The 19647-nt window shown below is 45.4% G+C and overlaps 1 protein-coding gene across 1 annotated transcript in view; it reads right to left on the reverse strand.

Annotated features, from left to right (window-relative positions):
- LOC146813490 (uncharacterized) overlaps window positions 1-19647 on the reverse strand; it is a 106689-nt gene that overhangs the window by 21988 nt on the left and 65054 nt on the right. Inside the window, 2 exon segments of the mRNA XM_085615435.1 lie at window positions 4473-5506; window positions 5509-5845. Of these exon segments, the coding sequence (XP_085471561.1) occupies window positions 4473-5506; window positions 5509-5845 (1371 nt within the window).

The following is a 19647-nucleotide window of genomic DNA, read 5'->3' on the forward strand; positions in this document are numbered from 1 at the left end:
TTGATGGGTCATGCTACAAGCTCCCTAATGGTGATACGACTCGACATATGCCGTGAAGACATTGTGTACGATTGTTGAAACTGCACGAGTGAGCTATAATTCAGCACAAGCAGCGGAATTGATCGCATTAACAAGAGCGTGTGTCTTGTCTGAAGGAAAGAGAGTGAATGTATATACCGATAGTCAGTATGCGTTTGGTGTAGCACACAGTTTTGGACGCTTTTGGAGAGAGAGAGGATTTCTTACGTCGCATGGGACTAAAATCCAACATGGACAGTTGGTGAATGAGCTTCTTGAGTCACTTACTCTGCCGAAGCAAGTTGCGATTGTGAAGTGTAGTACTCACTGAAAGGTTACCGACGATGGTGGCCTTGGTAACGCATTTGCGGACGAAGTTGCGAAAGAAACAGCAAAAAATATGATGGGTCGAATGTATGTTGCAGGCCCTGCGAGATGGATTGGCGCGGCTGGAATGTGTGAGGATACGATTGAGAGTGTGAAATCAATTCAGGCCGAAGCTACGGAGAGTGAAAAAAACATGTGGAGAGAAACTACGGGTAGATTGGATTCGACTGGTTGTTGGGTTGAGTTGTCGGAACACCAAAGATGGATGTTACCCAATGCGTATGTGCTTGCGGTGGTTACGATGGCACATGGAATGTCTCACATCAGTGCGAAAGGGATTTGTAAGCTGTTGGCTCCAGTGTGGAAGAATGGAGGAATTCCCAAGTGTGCGGAGAATGTGGTCAAAAACTGTATGGTGTGTCTGATGTATAATCCTGGTAAGGGAACTCCAACTCCAGCTGGTCACTTCGCGCCTCCGACGTATCCGTTCGAGGTTTTGCAATTGGATTTTATCCACATGGAAAGATGCAACAATTTGAAATACGTCCTTGTAGTTGTTTGTGCCTTTTCTAGATGGGTAGAGGCATAGCCCCTAAAAGATCATACTGCCTTGTCCACAGCTAAAGTCTTGCTCAAAGAATATTTCCCTAGGTTCGGGTTGCCAAGGATGGTGTGGAGTGATAACGGAAGGGAGTTTGTGGGCAGGATCATGAAGAGAGTATGTGAGGGTTTGGGCATAAAACAGAAATTCCACGCTGCGAATCATCCCCAATCAGCTGGTTCAGTGGAGTGCTATAATGGCACTCTGAAGCTGAAGTTAACCAAGATTCAGGCGAGTTCTGGTCTCCAATGGCCCGATACCTTGCCATTGGCACTGTTGTCAACTAGAACTACAGTGCATTCCCGAATTGGACTTAGTCCGTATGAAATTGTTTTTGGTCGACCGGCAAATGTGTGGGGAGTGCCGAGACCAACGAAATTTAGTGACATCGATTATCCTGTGTTGGTGGAGTATTTGTATGACCTGACGGCTAAATTGCGTGTCTTGCATCAACAGGTTCATGATAGCTTGCCACCAGCATCTGTGGACCCAGGTCATACTATCAATCCTGGTGATTGGATCCTGGTAAAGAATTTTCAGAGGACTAAGAACGATCAGCCCCGTTGGACGGGCCCTCACCAGGTGTTGTTGTCTACAAGGACATCTGTAAAAGTCTTCGGAAAAAGAAATTGGATCCACGGCGTACACTGTAAGAGGGTACCTTTACCACTGCCGTACGACCAGTGGATCCGCGAAAGCATCGCAGACACCGAAACTGAGAGATTACCGAAATTCACACCGTTTAGCGACGCTGGATTGGTATGGACAAGGTCTGAGAAAGGAGATGACGATGTCCTGCAAGCAGCTGTGCCTTCACCTATAAGATTGGACACCACTGAACCTGAACTGTTGTTTCAAAGTCAGACAGAGCCTGGTAAAAGTCGTTATAACCTGCGGTCTAGAGACAATGGCCTAATAAAGAACAAATAATTCCTTTCATTTTGAGAACAGCACTCTCTCAGCCGAGAAACTGTTTTGATCCTTTTTTTTTCCTTTTTTTCGAACCACCATCCGGGTTCAGCTGTAAGGTCGCGGTGTAAAGACTTGGGATTGCAGCCGTGTAGACACAAGGTCAATGGTTCTGGTTGGTCCTAGGGCATTCCCTGGACTGACAGACGCACTCCTTAGCAGAAGAAAACCAACCGCCGCGAACAGCACGGTGAGAGGATGGAATTTTTTTGAGGTCAAGAGAGCTGTTGAGAAAACGAACTTTAAGATGAAACTATGCAGGATAATGCATCTCAAATGTTTTCCGATTACATGTATTATGATGTTTCTTAGCATGACGTTAGCTTTGGTGGGTTGGATTGTTTTTTCTACCCAATTGACTTCTGCACCCACTTCCCAACCTACGTCCTTTCCTATTACTACTTCTTTGCATTCCTTTCATATCTTACCCGAACACGAGCAGTTTAGAACGTCAGAATTTGTAAATAACTCATTTGTACAGCTTCTGCATCAACATCAGTTGGTAGTGAACATCACTAATTGTTGGGTGTGTGGTCTTATGCCACATACTACGGATAGAGGTATTCCCTATCTGTTTCTGCCGTTTAGTCAGAATGGGTCTTTATGGGCTTTCCAGACGATGTTCATTTATGCTATTGAAGTCTATCCCCTGCGTTCCATAAGAGATAACTCGAGTAATAAAGCCTTGGTGAAGAGAATTGCGAATATGAGTAGGGATATCGATATGTATAGGACTATTCCCAAAGATGAGTTACTAGCTTATGTTGGCTGGAACACGACTGGATACAGTGTTAGCCTGAGTGAAAAGCAGAGACGAAAGAGGTCACCCCCGATTTGGATCGTACCCCACCGAGGTCATTTTTGTCTGCAAGGTATTGGCAGGAATCCGAAAGCTCAGTTAGGGAAGAGTGTTTGTACTCCGACGTACGTTTTTACGTCTCAGTCTTCCCCACCGTTTTTGGCAGCCAAGGGTACGTATTTTGTTTGCTACAACAGAGCATATACATGGTTGCCCCCTGATTCTTCAGGAACGTGTTATGTTGGATATTTGTTGCCTCCTACGTATACTGCTGCCGCAGATTACCACAAGACGAGAGTTGTCAGGGGTGTCTTCGATCAGGAAGATACCGCTGGACAAGAAGTGGGAGACTTCTTTAAGGGTTTCCTACCGTTTTGGGGACCTGTGGTTAACAGTAGGAGCTTGCGGCAATTGACGAGAGTGGTTGAATCCACCATAAACGGAACTGCCGGTGCCCTTAGTAATTTGACAGCTGAGCTTCAAGCGGATCGCCTTATGACATTGCAGATTCGTATGGTTTTAGATGTCATACTTGCAGATCGAGGTGGAGTATGTGAAGTGATCCAATCGAGTTGCTGCGTTTTCATTCCAGATAATGCTCCGACAGTATACGAGGCCATCTCCAGGCTACATAAGATCTCCTAGTCAATACATACGGACGGAGGAGATTGGTCGTTAACTGGATGGTTTTGGGAACTGTTATACGCTTGGGGATGGAGGATTCTGTCGATCATTGGTGTGGCTTTATCGATTCTTTTCTTGTGTTGTCTCTGTGTACAGTGTGGTCCTGCCTTATGTGGCCTTTGCGCTACTACCTGTGTTAGGAGACCGCCTGTCTTGAGAAAGGTACAGAGAGATAAGATGATGCTTCAACAGCACCTTGATGATTTGATGAATATCGACATCAATTCAGATGCAGACTGAGGTTGCCTATGTAAGGGCAAAAGGAGGGTCTGAGGTTCCGTGAAATCTGAATCGGCGTCATAAATATCATGGTTCCGTTACGATTTTGGTAACAGCGAACCGTAACTAGTGAGTTCGGCTAGTACGTGTGTTTTCGTCACATTACACCAATGGATTCACTGCGTATTTAGGGTTTTCGTTCCGAACCCTGGGTTCCATTTTGTGCATGGTAGCCATTTTGTGGTTGCCCTCACATAGGCCGATGACTGTGGTAAAACGAGCTCTTTGGTCAGGCTCAACTTAGCTCGAGTTTGTGCTGACTCCTACATGACTTGAGTGAACTGACCTCGTTGCCTGAGGCCGACCCTGCCAAACCCGTTCCCGCCCGCTAGCTGATCTTGATTAAGGGTCAGAGCACGGGATATCGTAAAGTTTTATTGCACACAAACATGCCCCATCCTACTTCTATCTGTTTCTGTTTCTTCTTTTATGGTCCATTTACGATATGGGTTGTGGTCTCTTTATTATGGGTCTGTCCGGCTTGTCTAAAGAAGAATGTTGGGATTGTTCGATGATTGATCGTGGGCCGGACAACTGAAAAGTGGGTTTTACCGTCATGCGATACTTTTGGTGTGGTTACATATGATTGGACAATTTGTAAAATAATGGTGGTTTGTCTGGAATGTGATGTTTCTGGCATAAAAAGGGATGACTTGCTTTGTATATTTGAGCAGTCTCCTGAGAACTCATACCATGATGACTTCTAGGACTTCTGTTACTGGCTGCAGCCAATAAATTCGATCTCTGACACCACCAAGAAGTATCCTGTGTCTCTGTATTCTAAGACAGGTGAACCCGAAGACTTTGGGCGTGCCCCTGGCGCCGCTGGGTTCTAAAGCGTTTCCCGCCTTCACCACACTGATAAGGTTTCTCACCAGTATGTGTTCGTTCATGAAGGATTAGAGAAACTTTGTCACTCAATCTTTTGCCACATTCAGTGCACTGATATGGTTTCTCGCCTGTATGTGTTTTTTCATGTTGTGTAAGGTGGGCTTTGGTAAAGTAGCTTTTCTCACATTTTGTACAGTGGTGTAGTTTTTCTTTTTCTGTATGTATTCTTTTGTGCATAAGTAGATTTCCAAGTCGACTGCAACTTTTCCCACATTCACTGCACTGATAGGGTTTTTCACCTGTATGAATTCTCTCATGGATTTTCAGTTTACCACTAGAGTTAAAACATTTTGCACATTCTGAGCACTGATAAGGTTTCTCCCCTGTATGCGTTCTCTCATGGATTGTAAGCATTCCTTTCTGAGTAAATCTTTTCTTACATTTGGGGCACTGATAAGGTTTCTCACCCGTGTGCACTCTTAAATGGCGAGTGAGAGTTCTCTTACAGCTAAATCCTTTCCCACATTCAATGCAAACATGTATCTTCTCACCCATGTTTGTTCTTTTATGGACAGTGTTGTTTGTCCTATATTTTTTGTAGCTAAATGTTTTTTCACCTGTGTGTTTTCTTAAATGTTTCTTCATGTCACTTCTACAACAAAAGCTTTCAGCACACTCAGTGCAAGGAAAGGGTTTCTCACCAGTATGGATTCTCTCATGTTTCATAAGAAAACCCTTTGAATTATATTTTTTCTCACATTCAGTACACTGATATGGCTTCACTCCTGTGTGTATTCGGGTGTGTACTTGGGTGTGAGTTTTAAGAGCTCCGAGCTGACGGAACCTTTTCCCACACTCAGTGCACTGATGAGCTTTTCCCCCTGTATGTATTGTCTCATGTTCAGTCAGCCTGCGTTTAGAACTAAAACAATTGTTGCATTCAGAGTACTGGTAGGGTTTCTCACCTGTGCGAGTTCTCTCATGGATAGAAAGCTGGTTTTCTGGCAGAAGCTTTTCCCACATTCGGAGCACTGGTATGGCTTGTAACCTGTATGTGTTCTCTCATGGCAGGAAAGGTCGGCTTTTTTAATGAACTCTTTCCCACATTCAGGGCATTGGTATGGCCTGTAACCTGTATGTGTTCTCTCATGGCAGGAAAGGTTGTCTTTGTTACTGAATGTTTTCCCACATTCAGAGCACTGGAAGGGACTGTTACCTGTATGTATTCTCTCATGGACAATAAGTTGGTGCTTTAACCTGAACCTTTTGACACATTCAGAGCACTTATATACTTTCTTACTCGGAGACATTCTCTTGTGTATAGTAAGCTCTGTCACCTATGGATGGTACACTCTGTCCACAGTGTTCTGCCACCCTAGGAAACTTAGAAATCTCTATTGTCTGTGGCTACTAGGCTTAGAATGCTGAGGCTCTGTTAGATGTGGATAATAAGCTCTGTTGCCCATCGACAGTAAGTTCCGACTGTGTGCAGTAATCTGAGTTGACTGTGGATAGTGAGTTTTGACAACTGTGGCTAGTGAGTTCTGACAGCTGTGGCTAGTGAGTTCTGACGACTGTGGATAGTGAGTTCTGACGACTGTGGATAATAAACTCTGGGTTCCGTAGTAAGCTCAGTGGACTGTGGCTAGCAAGGTCTTATGTGCACTGACATAATATCTCAATTAAATGCTTCTCTCCTGTTTAGAACTACCTTTTGGATCAGATATTTTACACATTAGCAACCATGCAGTGTTTGTTTCCAGTAAGAGTTCAATCAGGTAATGGGACATAAAATACATAGTTCCAAAGAGTCCAGCATTCAGTAGATTTGTCTTGTCTCTGAGGTGGTCCTCATGATGTGACGGCGCATTTGATGGATGACTCAAACCATTTTCACATTCTGTAATTTCATATCTTTCAGTTCCTGTATTCGACCGTGTGTCACTTCTAATGTGGTTTCTTGTGCATCTTCACGTGCTTTTCATTACATTCTGAGCAGTGTGATTTTCAGGTGATTTAACACAGGCGCCACTGTATCAGTTTCTGCTCAAGATTTAATACCTGTTGGTTTAAAATAGTTTCTCCATTAGTATCTGCATTTACAATAAAATTCAAATAGCATTAATGATCTCATCTTGTGCACTATAAAGACACTGGGTGCTCTTGCTGAGAATTAGAGTGCAAGTCACTTCCCTCATAGAAACACAGGGGCAGAAGGAGTCTGAAAGTCTGTGAAGGTGAAGAACGTGAAGCAATTAACAGTTAACCAATGGCACACCTGCTCTCCCTGGTGCACTCAAGGCCACTGGTTGCTTAAAATCAGACGGCAAAACTACTGATCTCGTGATAATAGCTGACCAAGTGTTTGAAAAACAAGACCAGCAACATACAAGGCTTTGTAATTGAAAACGTTATTTATGGTCTGGGATTGGACATAACCAGCCCAGTTGAAATGTAAGGAGAGGCAGCCACATCAAAATGAATTCTACTTCCATGCTATTGAAAAAGCCAATAAAAAGACAAGGACATGATGGTGTGAGACCCATAGAGAAGAGTGGTGTGTGGAGGTGGCGGTCCTGCGGAATGGTAACTCCCACCGAGTGAAACAGAGTTATCTCTGTCGGAGCAGTGAGTGTAGGCGGCTATTGAACTGTAGGTGGAGAGGGGGCAGCATTCTTGATCCCCTACTTCCCTTCATAGAAGCATAGTTACTTTGCTGCAGCCTCATTGCCAAGACGTCTGTGTCACCAGAAGAGGGGCAGGGCAACACTGAATAGACTTAGAAGCAGCTAAAAATGGAAAAGGCCATATGAATGAGACGGGGAGTTCGGGGATCGCCCAAACATTTAACAGGGAACCACAATCCACACATAAGCAAGAGGTGGAAGGAAGAGGACAAAAGAAGGTCTCCTAGGTAAACCTCACAAAAAAACACAGCTGAAACTGTGGTGGGAAACATAACAAATCTAGGTTGAATAAATACCTGGGCAGAATTGAATAATACACTTGTGACAAGGAATCTAACCCAAAAAGAATAATGTTTCACAGAGTAGGTGCTAGTCCAATGCAATACCACAGGGTGCCTAAGCTGGAACAACAAGCACCTCCCCATCTCTCTCCCTTCAAACCTAATTGTACAACTAACTAGCAGGGTTACCAACGAAGGATGGAATAAAGATGCGGAGAAACAAATTGATCAAACAAATCCGTCATCATCAGGAAGGAAAGATGATACAAGCGCTGAAAGATCAACACCAGTTGATGCAAAACTGACTCAAGAATTTACAAAGGTAGACAAACTGGACAGAAATCTGGAAACAATCTCATCTACAAATCGGGCATTAGAATCCAAACAGAGAAGTTGTATGACAGAGGCGAAGAGTCCGAAATGACCATATCACAACTGCAACCATATCAAACATTGAGGACACAATCCAACACCTCACAGACAGGTCTAGAGAAGCACGCATGACATGCTTTCATTCCTCAAACAATGGCTGGAAACTGAAGTTGCGCAGCAGGGGCCTACCAAGGGCCAGATTATCAAGGCGATAAATATCGCAAAGCGCGCTTAGCGCTTACATATTTATCGCCGGCTATCTCTGGAATTCATCGCCCGGTTAGCGCGTTATCAACAACGCGCATCTCCGAGGCGATAAAAATTCCAGAGATAGTGGGGACATCACCATTTTCCATGGTGGAAAACGGCGATATCCTAGATGATAGGGCCTGTGGTCTTAGCCACACAATCCACCCCCCATGTTAGGTATGCCTTAGTCGGGAATTTAACAGACGTTAAATTCCTGCATTAAGGCATAGTTAACGTGAATTTAAATATCGCTAACCCTCGTCAATATGACGAAGCTGGGTTAGCGATATTATCCCAAGGGAGTCTTGTCAGGCACGCCTCCTTTGCATCTCATTAGCGATGCGATGGGAGGCGTGCTGACAAGGGGCGCTATTGACAGTAAACTGTCACTAACAGCTGTTAGCGACAGCTTTCTGATAGGGCGATAAAAATATCGCCGCTTTAGCGGCAAAAAGTGCAGCTAAAGCAGCGATATTGCCCTTGATGATATGCCCCTAAGTTCTCCCCAAGAGCCTTACCCCAGAGCAGAGCTCACTTTTTTGTGCTCAGTCCTCATAAGTAAAAAGTTTTGAAGTCTGGCCCCCCTCCAATCTTTTATGGGAAGGATTGAGGGAGTGTGATGGGTAGAATTTATGAGACCATTGCAGGGATACTGTTTCTGTAACTCATAAGCTACACTAAAAGTAAGACCTATCACAGTAAATGCGTCAAACACACAGAAATTGACCAAAAACACTGCTCCTGATAATTGGGGTGTTGTGAGCCACTCATATTCCTGCACCTGATGCACAAATGATAGCTACAGGCTGTCTTCCCTGCCTCTCACCCCTTGCCATATATCCCTCACCATCACTTCAGTCTTCAAATCGGCTCTCTGTACTTTATAAAAAAAAAAAGAATTTAACGAGCTCCCACATGTTGCCCCCTATTTTGCAGCAATGGTGCTCTGATTCCCAATGCCATCAAGTAAAGTGATGCTCCATGTTCCCTTTTTGAAGTAAGACAGTCATTAGTGTGATGCAGGGGGGCCCTCAGACCCTTGGACCCCTGTGCTGCTGCACCTGCTTTGCTAACTATGGCCGCCACATTGCAAAGTGGGCTGCCTTCTCTGTCCTTTATCGATAACATGGCCCACATCTTGTCCCACGCCACTCCCAGACATCTCTCTGAGGCACAAACTAAGGCTTCTCCGATTCCAGTTTATTATTTTTCCCCCTTGGGCCATTGCTCCAAGCCCCAAAGCAACAATGGCACAACACGTATTTCATCTCTTGGGTCAGACTCCTCTACTCCGCTCCTCTTGTGCAAGTGGTGGTAAATAACAAGCGATCTGGGTCCTTCATTCTTGGTCGGGGCACGACATTCTGCTTTATTTGGCTTCCCCCACCAAGTCGCTCAGATGTGTCATGGATATCTTTACATCCTTCGGTAGATTCTCGGGCTACTCTATCAACTGGGGGAAATTTCTCCTCTATGTCCTGTCCGGCAGAGCCCCGTCTCTTCCTAGGGACTGCCCAATCCAGGTAGTATCAGATGGTTTCTGCTATTTAGGGATTTATGTCACAACTGATGCCCGGCTCCGGTATGAAAAAAACCTGCTCCCACCCCTGCAGCGTCTTCGAGATATCGCAGTCTGGAGGGCACTTCCACTCGCGCAGCTCGGACGTGCTGCTCTATTTAAGATGATGTCCCTCCCCCGCTTTCTTTACGCCCTTCAGAACTACCCCGTTCCAGTCCCGGCGCGATATTTTAGGGAAATTGAAGGACTACAGAGACAGCTACTATGGGACGGGAGACCTAGAATTGCGCTCCATAAGTTAACCCTCAACTGGTATGACGGTGGAATTAGCCTTCCTGATATTAAAAAATATTATTGGGCAGCACACCTCGCTGCCATCAACCAGGGTACGTACCGGGCCCATGGAGATCCGGGATATGCCATGGATCGATGGCTACTGCCGGGGGGATCATATAACCGAGCCCTCTACTCTAATCCTAACACCCTACATCTGACTGGGCCAATATTTCACTCGGTCCAGGTGTGGCATGCAGTTAACAAGAGTTTAGGATGGGAGCACAGATTGACACTTGCAGCCCCACTTTGGGACACAGCTAAGCTGAGTGGTCTTCATTCCTCTAAAGGCTTCGATAAATGGGACCTCATAGGCATTTCCCGGGTTGGTGATTTGTGGGTCCTTAGTTTTGACCAGCTGAAACAACAGTAGGAACTTCCGGATACAGAGTTTTTCCGCTATCTCCAGATCCGTCACGCCCTGACCACTGCCATTAGTGAGGGATACATCCTCCCTGAATCCTCCCCACTGGAAGACAAGTTACTAGACGGGCTCCTTCCTCAGAGGGCCATCTCCCTGACCTTTAAGAAACTCGTCAATAATACACCAGATCCCCTAATTAAATTGCGTGAGACATGGGAGGCAGACGGCCTCCTACTCGATGATGAAGACTGGACAGAAGCGGTGGCCTCTCCTAAAGAGGTAGCGATTTCTGCACATCTCCGCCTAATACAACTGAAAACCCTTCATAGGATTTATATTATGGGGCCGCAGCTGGCCCGCATGGGGCGTGGTGACAGTATAACCTGTAGACGGCATTGTGGAATGGTGGCCACTTTCATACATATTCTTTGGGAGTGTGAGTACATTCTGGAATATTGGAAAGGGATTCATAAAGTCATGAGTGAGGTCCTGCTCAAACCTGTTAGCCTTGAGATCAAAAGATGTCTGCTTAATGTGTGGGAACCCACGGACTTGGTAGCAGTGGAAAAGCTATGGGTCACACTTGGTGCCATGATGGCCAAGAGGGACATTGCTCAATTATGGGGGGGATCGGCATCCTCTACTGTCACAATGTGGAAGCGCAACATGGACTGGTGCATGTTCCGGGAAAATACTGTGTATGAGGCTCGGGGTTGCCCCCAAAAATGGTCTCGAGCCTGGGCCAAGTGGAACTCATACAGGGGAGATATCTGTGTTGCTCTTATTATTCCTCCTGATGTTGACCCAATGTCCCTCTGAGTGTTTGATTCGCAAAAGTGCGGATCTCCAGGTAAAATTATGTAATATTGATGAACTGCCATATTCAGACACGTGTACTTGTCTTTTTAAGTCAATGCAAATGCCGATTGTTTGATTTGTTTTTCTTTGATCTTGAAATGAATAAAAAGATATGTGAAAAAACAAAACAATGGCACAACAAGTGTGTACTTAGCCCTCACGCCACTGGGTCCTGGTGCCACTGCGCCTGCAACAACAATGGTACCTCCAGCCCTGCAAAGCAGGCCGTCCCCTTTACCCACTCCAATGGGCCTTCATTCCTAGGACAGAGACCCAAAGCAAGCTGCCCCCACGTCTTACCTGCCTGTGCTTGTGCACTGTTCACTATGTTGCAAGGGTGATCTAGAGCCTAATGCTAGCAAGGAAAATGGGCCCCAGCTACATTTTTGTTATGAGATAGCCATAACTGTGCATCAATGCTACAGCGCCTGCTGCACTAATGCTAGTGACGGCTCTTTTAAACAAGCACTGGCAATGCCAATAGGTCTCGCCTTATATTGGAGTTTAGTATATAAAAAATATTAAAGAACAGTGGTAGCAAAACGGAAAACAAACCCCGACAACGTCAACAGAAAAGGAAACATTTAATTATGTACCGTATTTTTTAATAACACGCAATGCTTAATATTAGTAAAATAAAATGCTCCGTGGTTTTTTAAATATTATTTTTAAATTTGACTGTTTGGTATAGTTGTATTAATCACACCAACAGACACAGCTTTAATTGGGCCGGGTCCTGCCGGTGCTCACCATCATTAGCTCTAAAAAGCTGCTGCCGAAACAAGTGCATATGTACTGCGATTTACTTCCAGCCACACCTTACAAGACTCCAGTATCTCTGCCCATGTCTGCTGGCAAAACGGAAAACAAACCTTGACAACGAGAACAGAAAAGGGAAAAACATCATCTACAGTATTTTGTAATAACACGCAATGCTTAATATTGCTAAAATAAAATGCTCTGTGTTTTTTTAATATCATTTTTAAGTTTAACTATTTGGTAAAGTTGTATTAATGAGCCCAAGAGAACCAGTTTTAATTGGCCCAGGTCATGCCGGTGCTCACCATCATTCGCTCTAAAAATTGCATATGTACTGCGATTTAGTTCCAGCCACACCTTACATGACTCCAGCATCTCTGCCCATGTCTGCTGGCAAAACGGAAAACAAACCCCAACAACGTCAGCAGAAAAATAAACTAAAAATGCTCTACCGTATTATTTAATAACACGCAATGTTTAATAATAGTAAACTAAAATGCTCCATGGTTTTTTAATATAATTTTTAAGTTTGACTGTTGGAATAAAAGTCATACTGCAGGTACCAACAGGATAATTCATAACAGATGCACGTTAAAACATACACAAAGGCACAGGGCTTTTTAGGTCGGAATTGAAGTGAAACTGCAGTTACGATAAGGATAATTGCTAACAGATGCACGTCTCTGTAAACGGGGGCCATCGCACGCTACACAGTGTGATGGCCAAACTAAATACTCACTAAGTGATTGACATATTTAATTTACTTGTAAGTCGCATGTAAGTCGGTTTGCCATATACCTGGGGCCTGTATGTTAATGCTACTGGTGGGCTGCAGCACTGATTGTTCCTCCCACAGAAGTAGCCTTTCAAACATGCCTCAGGCCTGCCACAGCAGTGCCTGTGTGTGCAGTTTACTGCCACTTCTACTCGGCATTTAAAACTACTTGCCAAGCCTTAAACACCCCTTTTACTGCATATAAGTCACCCCTGAGGTAGACCTTATTTATCCCTAAGGGCAGGGTGCTATGTATGTAAAAGATAGGACATATACTTTTATGTTTTGCATGTCCTGGTAGGGAAAAACAGCTACATTTGTTTTTCACTACAATGAGGCCTACTCTTTTCATAGGTTAGCATTGGGAATTCCTTTACACACTTTTAAGTAGTAATTCCTGATCAGATAGGAGTAGCTCTTTCATGTTTCATATGTTACTGGTGAAGTTAGATTTAACGTTACTATTTTAGAAATGCCACTTGTAGAAAGTGGGCATTTCTCTACACTTAATGTTCTGTGTGCCTGTTTCCAATACACGCCTGGGGTGGGTGACAGCTATGCTTTGTGCATTCCCTATCGACAGCCACAACACAGGAAGGATAGGTGTGTCCGAGTACCCATCTACATACATTTGCATTTTAATGACCTTGTCTGGACAGGATGGAAGGGAAGGGCGAACACGTACCTTGAATAGGCAGTGTCTTGTCCCCACACAAAGGACTGATGACTCCCACAGATAGCCTGGCAGACACAACTGGGTTGGAAGGGATCATTGTGTACTTCAGAGAGCTGCTTTGAAGCCACCCCTCACTTTTGGGTTTAAGCACTGGGTCTCTGTCAGAGGATCAGTTCAAGATCCATAAGTGTCTGAGTTTAGGGATTCAGAGGAATGCTATGCTGCTTAAAGGGCTCATCTTTGTACTGCAGATTTTAAAGTCTGCTTTTCTATTGTGCTGCCCTGCTGCCTACTGATCTCTGACTCTGATGAAGGAGTGTTTGACTATGCCTTCCCTGATCTCCATGGGCTTGTTGGCTTGCCTGCATGAGACTCAGGGAAATCAAAGTATCTACCTCTCCTGTGCCTGGCTCACTGGAAGTGGCCCAGATACATGCAACATGGATTTTGATGCGTCTCCTGTCTGCTGTCAGAACCCAAATCACAATGGATGGTTTCAGTTCCTTCAAGAAGAGGAATTTACAGCCAACAGTTATATGCTGTAAAAAATAGGGAATGTCTCCATAGGATAGGTGAGTGTGCAGAGAGGAGAAAGAGTACTCCTTTGTATGGTACGTGGTGCCCTCACACACCCTTACGAGTGTATAGCATCATCATTGGGCAAAATTGCTCCTCGTGGGGGTGGCGCTGCAGTCCCTCACGGGCCCTGTGAGGGGCTCTCTGGCGGAGATCTTTTTAGGAGTTGCCGCATTTGTGACTGAGGGTATGTGGGTGGGAAGTGATAGTGAGTGCAGTTTAAAATGAGCCAGGAGGCCCTAATAACTTTATTCAAAGGACCCCTGGTTCAGAATAAAAATCCACGGGGATGGAGATGCACAATAGTGCCACTAGGAGAGGGGAAACAAGACCAAATAGATTCCCACTTCTCTCAACCCGTGTAGTGTGTAACTGAAGTGTTTTTTAAAAAGGGGTCAGAACCAGCATATTGACCCGGTTGCTGGAGTAAAAACGGGGCATCGCTTCAGAACCAGCTCTTTGCCTCCCAAGATTGATGCATCGGTCATTGTATAGCAAGCGCTGATGCTTGGTGAGATCGATGCATCTCTTCGACTGCCTGACAGAAACCAGCGCATTGGTCGACGCCTCTCGACCCCAGCACCCGACTTTGGAACTGATGTTTTGCCTTCACTGCATGAAGAAGATCGGCGCATCTTGTTCTTGTGACCAGGAAAGCCACTCTGTTTACTGGGCCTGCGTTGGTCTTGTATCCGGCCTCCACAAGGTCAGCCCAAACTTTTTTAGTGCTACTTGCTTCTAAGCGCTTTATTACATTTATTCTTCTAAAATTCAATGTCTCAAATTCCATACATTGGTTTTTTGTTGTTTTCTTTATATTATAATCTATTGTTATTAACCTGTGTGGAGTCTTTTTGTGGTGTATTTATTGTGTTACTTTGTGTGTGTGTTGCACAAATACTTTACACTTTGCCTCTTTAGTTTTTAGCCTGACTGCTCTGTGGCAAGCTACCAGAGGGTGAGCGCAGGAAAACCTTTAGTGTGTATCTTACTTACCCTGACTAGAGTGGTGGTTCCTGCCTGGCCTGCGTGCATACCTCTGCCAACCAGAAATCCCAGTTCTAACACTGGGGGATTGGGGGAAGGGATGAGGGGCAGCAAGGAAAACAGCCTGCTACTTACGCCTGTATCTAGCCTTCTTGCAGCAGGTGCAGAAATATGCGGGTCTCACAACACCCCAGTTATCAGGAGCATTGTTTTTTGGTCAGTTTCTGTTTGTTTTGCACATTTCCTCCTTTATAAGTGTAGGAAGGTAGGATCCTACTGCATAGTTACCCCCACTTTTTGCCTGATGCTATGCTGGTTTTTTACTAGTCTGACTGGGATCCTGCTAATCAGGACCCCAGTCTTTCTGCTTTCTCCCTAAATTGTTGTGTTCAGTACTTAGGTACATCCCAGATTGGATACTGGGGTACCCTTGTCAGTCCCTAGTATATTGTACCCATTTACCCAGGGCATAGGTACCCCAGAGGTCTCCCATGGGCTGAAGCATGTATTATGCCCCCCATGAGAGACCATTCAAAATGGAACTACAGGTCTGCCATTGCAGCCTGTGTAAAGTTGGTGCATGCACCACTTACTAAAGATATAGGATTACTAAGAGTCACTGCACTTAAAATCTATAAGTCACCCATTTTGCAGGCCTTTGCAATCCTGATGGCAGGGTGCTTGGGTCTAAGTGAGAGGGTGCCCCTGCACGAACAGGACACCCCTGCAGCCTACGGAATCCATTCTCCCAGGTTGTCAGTGAAGCAGCCATATACTATGTAGAGGAGCACATCGTAATTATGCAATGACCATCTCCAAACTGGCTGCAACGAATCTTATCATGTTTGGTATCAAACATGTTGGAATCATAAGTGTGAGAGGTATCATTCCAAGCACTGGAACAGCCCCCCGTTATGCTCTCAATGTTCCTGGTACCAGGCTTCTTCACCTGGACAGCACAAAACGGTTGCTGCCGACAGAGACACATTTCTGCCCTCCTGCTGCTGAGCCAAGCTCGAGCAGGGGAAGGTGGAACAATAGGCATCCTGTCACAGGGAGGTGTGACCACCTCCCATACAGGATTTAGTGTATTAGGGCTGGGTGTGTGGGTGTGCTTTCCAGCACCAGAAAATCTGCATATGGGGCACATTTGGTGTCCCTGTGCATAGTCCAGTTCAAACCAGTGCTGGGAGCCGTTGGCTCCCGTTCTGGCACGAAACTGGACAAAGGAGTAAATTTCCCCCTATCCAGACCCTCCCCTGGGAAGGTCCCCATAATCATCCCAAACCTTTCAACATGGTACTTAAGGGTTTACCTGGGTGTAGTTCCCTAGATTCACAGTGGGATAAGATTCAGATCCGACACCACTGCACGTCTACTGTCTGGGAACTCTGGACTTTGCTGGACTCCGTTTGGGCCTGACTTCAACTCCCTTCCAGTGTGCTGCATCGTCTGTGACTCTGTGCCTGTACATCATACAGGAACCTTCCAAGGCCTGTGAAACATCAAGGATAACCAAAGTAATCTCCCTTGGAGTGAAGGAGTCACTCCCCTGCATTCGCAGGCACCGCAACTAAGTCGACCAGTCTGCAGATCCCGAGCTCCTCCGGACTCCGTGGGATCTGCGACACAGGTGGTGGTTTTCCTCAGCTCCCGAGACCTGCTCTACCCTCTTACAAGTTTGAGGCCAGTAGTCCTTGTATAGGTTGCAATAACCGAACCCCTGGGTACGGCATCCAACTTGCAGTTGCAAAGGCTTGTAGGTCTCTTTGCAAGAAGATCTTTGGGTTCCAGGTAGACACAACCCCGAGCATCTCCTGTGACTAGAATCTTCTGCCACACTGCATCGTGTGCATTGTGACTTGCAGCTTTTGGTGAGCTGCTTGAGGTCCTCTCCCGAGTCCAGTGCCTCTGGCCTGTGGGTCCATTTGAGGGCCACCATTGTTTTCTTCAGGCTCCCCTGCTTGCTCGGGTCCTGCCCTGACTCCCCTGCTTGTGGTGAGTCTCCTGGACCTTGCTGGTCCTCATCGTGTACTTTCTTGTCTTCCTATGAGGGCTGCATTTGCCAAGGCTTGTTAGTGCTCCCGCCAGACACGACCCCTCAGCTCTCAACATCCTTTGTGGGACAGCTTGTATCCGGCTCCTGATTGTCCTCAGCATTGCCTGGTCCCCACAGCTGCAGAGTCAAGGTCCCCATCATCTTCCCTGAGATACCCGACATCTGTGGGCATTCGTCTACCAAGCTCCTGGTCACTCCTCAGTGACCCAGACTCTGTCCCCTCTGCTTTCAAGTACTCCAACAAGAATCAACATTTGGATTCCCACGGACACTCTCTCCTCTTCCAGCAGCGTATTTTCCTGAAGTCCTCCATTGCTTTTGACTGCGGTTTCTGACACCACTTCCCCCCCTATGCACCCTGCTTCTCTGGTGTAGGAAACATGGGTACTAGGGTATCCACGGGTGGGGTGGCTCTCCACCCTTCTGTCTTTCACGGGATTTCTTCAGGGTCCACTGCGAAGGGTCCTTAATCTTTAAAAATCCAACCGCGACTTACATGTAGAGTAGTACGTGTCCTCCTTGGGGTCCCTATCTACTTACCTTGGGTGGTTCCTTGGGTCACCAGCGATTCTACACCCTCTCGACATTGTCCTGACTCGATTCTTGGTTCTTACACCCCATGGGGCCCACTGTGTATTAGTGCTATTTACTGTGATTTCTTTGCTAAAGTATTGTGTGCTTTGAGTCTATCTCCATGTGGGAGATACTGTAACGTACTAGATAGTGTTACATAATAAATGCATATTTTTACAAATACATTGTGTGGTTCTTTTTCATTTAATCTATACTATGAGATTGCATTCTGGTAAAACAAGCTGCTTTGCACTCGTTCAAGACTAAGTCTGGAGGCGGCTCTCCACAGCTACCACTTGGAGATCTTTCTGTGGTTGTCTAAGACCTCTTAAATCACCATAAGGGTTGTCTGGAGTGGTGCAAGGTGCCCACTTACATTAGTGGACATCATATACCAGGCCAGCTTCTCACAATAGGTATTGCTTTGTGTGTGAATTATGAGCTACAGAAAAGGTATCCTTGAAATGATCTTATGAGCCCTGCCCCTCTCACTTGCCTAATCCTATCCATTAGATGTTAAAGAAAAGCAAAATGTTTTGAAGACCTCTGTGCTAGAGCACGGCTCTCTCTAGGTGTATAACTATGTAATCTGCTGGGGTGCAACTTAAGTTTCCAGCCATTGTTCGATGAATGAAAGCATTTCATGTCCCTCTGCTTAATCAAGAAAACCAGCCTGTGAGGTCTTAGATTGTGCCCTCAATTTCCTACATGGTTGCAGTTGTGATATAGTCATTTCGGTCTCTTTGACGCTGTCAGACAACTTCCCATGTTTGGATTCTAATGTGTGCCATATAGACGTGAGTGTTTCAAGAATTCTTTCCAGTTTGGCATCTAGTGGTGTTGGTTTTTCAGCACCTGTATCATCTTCGCTTCCTGATAAGATTTTTTTAATCAGTTATATTTCCTGCACCTTTATTCCACCCAATGTTCGTAAATCTGCTAATTGTACAATGTGGTCTGAAGGGAGAGGGATGGGGTGCTTGGTGTTTTAGCTTCTGGCACACAGTGGTTTTCCAGTGAACTAGCACCTACTCTGGGAAAATTTCTTCTTTTTCGGTTTGATTCCTCCTTGGGCGGTCCCTTGTCACAGGTGCCAGATTCAGTTCTGCCCATGTGTTTATCCAATTTAGATTTGTTGTATTTTCCAGCCCAGTTTCAGCTGCGCGTTGTGGGTGGTTTATTTTGTCTTCCTCCTTCTGGCCTCTTGCTGATATGGGAAGTATGGCTCCCTGTTCAATTTTTGGGTGATGCCAAGCTCCCAGCCACTTTCATGAGGTCTTTGCCATCTAAAGCTGCTTCTAAGCCCATTCTGCACTGCTTTGCCTCTCTAATAGTGTCACAGGCTTCTTCTTTGCAACAAGGCTGCAGCAAAGTAAATACACTTCTGTGCTGGGAGGTAGCAGATCAAGAGAGCTGCCTCCTCTCCACCCACAGGCCGGGACCCATCTACATTCACCGCTGACCAGGGACAATGCTATTTCACTCGCTGAGAGAGATGGCTGCCACCACCACACACCACTCTTCTCTATAGTTCTCACACCTCATGCCCATGTCTTTTGATGAACTATTTTTAATAGCGTAGAAGTGAGTACTTTATTATGTGACTGCCTCTTATTACTGTGGTGGTGTTCTCCAATCCCAACTAATACCATAAATTACAATAGACTTTTCTTTAGCAAAGGATTTGTTACATTACTGGTCTGGATCTTGTTGTCCAAACAAGCTATTATCATGAGATCAGTAGTTCTGCATTCTGATTTTAAGCAGCCAGTGGCCTTGAGTGGACCAGGCAGAGCAGCTGTGCCACCGTTAACTGTTATTTGCGTCACGTTCTTTACCTTCACAGACTTTCGGATCCCTTCTGCCCCAGTGTTCCTATGAGGGAAGTGACTCGTACTCTCTCAGCACGAGCACAGTGTTTTTATAGTGCACAAGATGAGATCATTAATGCTATTTTTGTTTCATTGTAAATGCAGGAACTAATGGAGAAACTATTTTAAACCAACAGGTATTAAAGCTTGAGCAGAAACTGATACAGTGACGCCTGTGCTAAATCACCTGAAGAATAAGA

This window comes from Triturus cristatus, chromosome 7 (genome assembly GCF_964204655.1).
Source record: "Triturus cristatus chromosome 7, aTriCri1.1, whole genome shotgun sequence".
Classification (NCBI taxonomy): domain Eukaryota; kingdom Metazoa; phylum Chordata; class Amphibia; order Caudata; family Salamandridae; genus Triturus; species Triturus cristatus.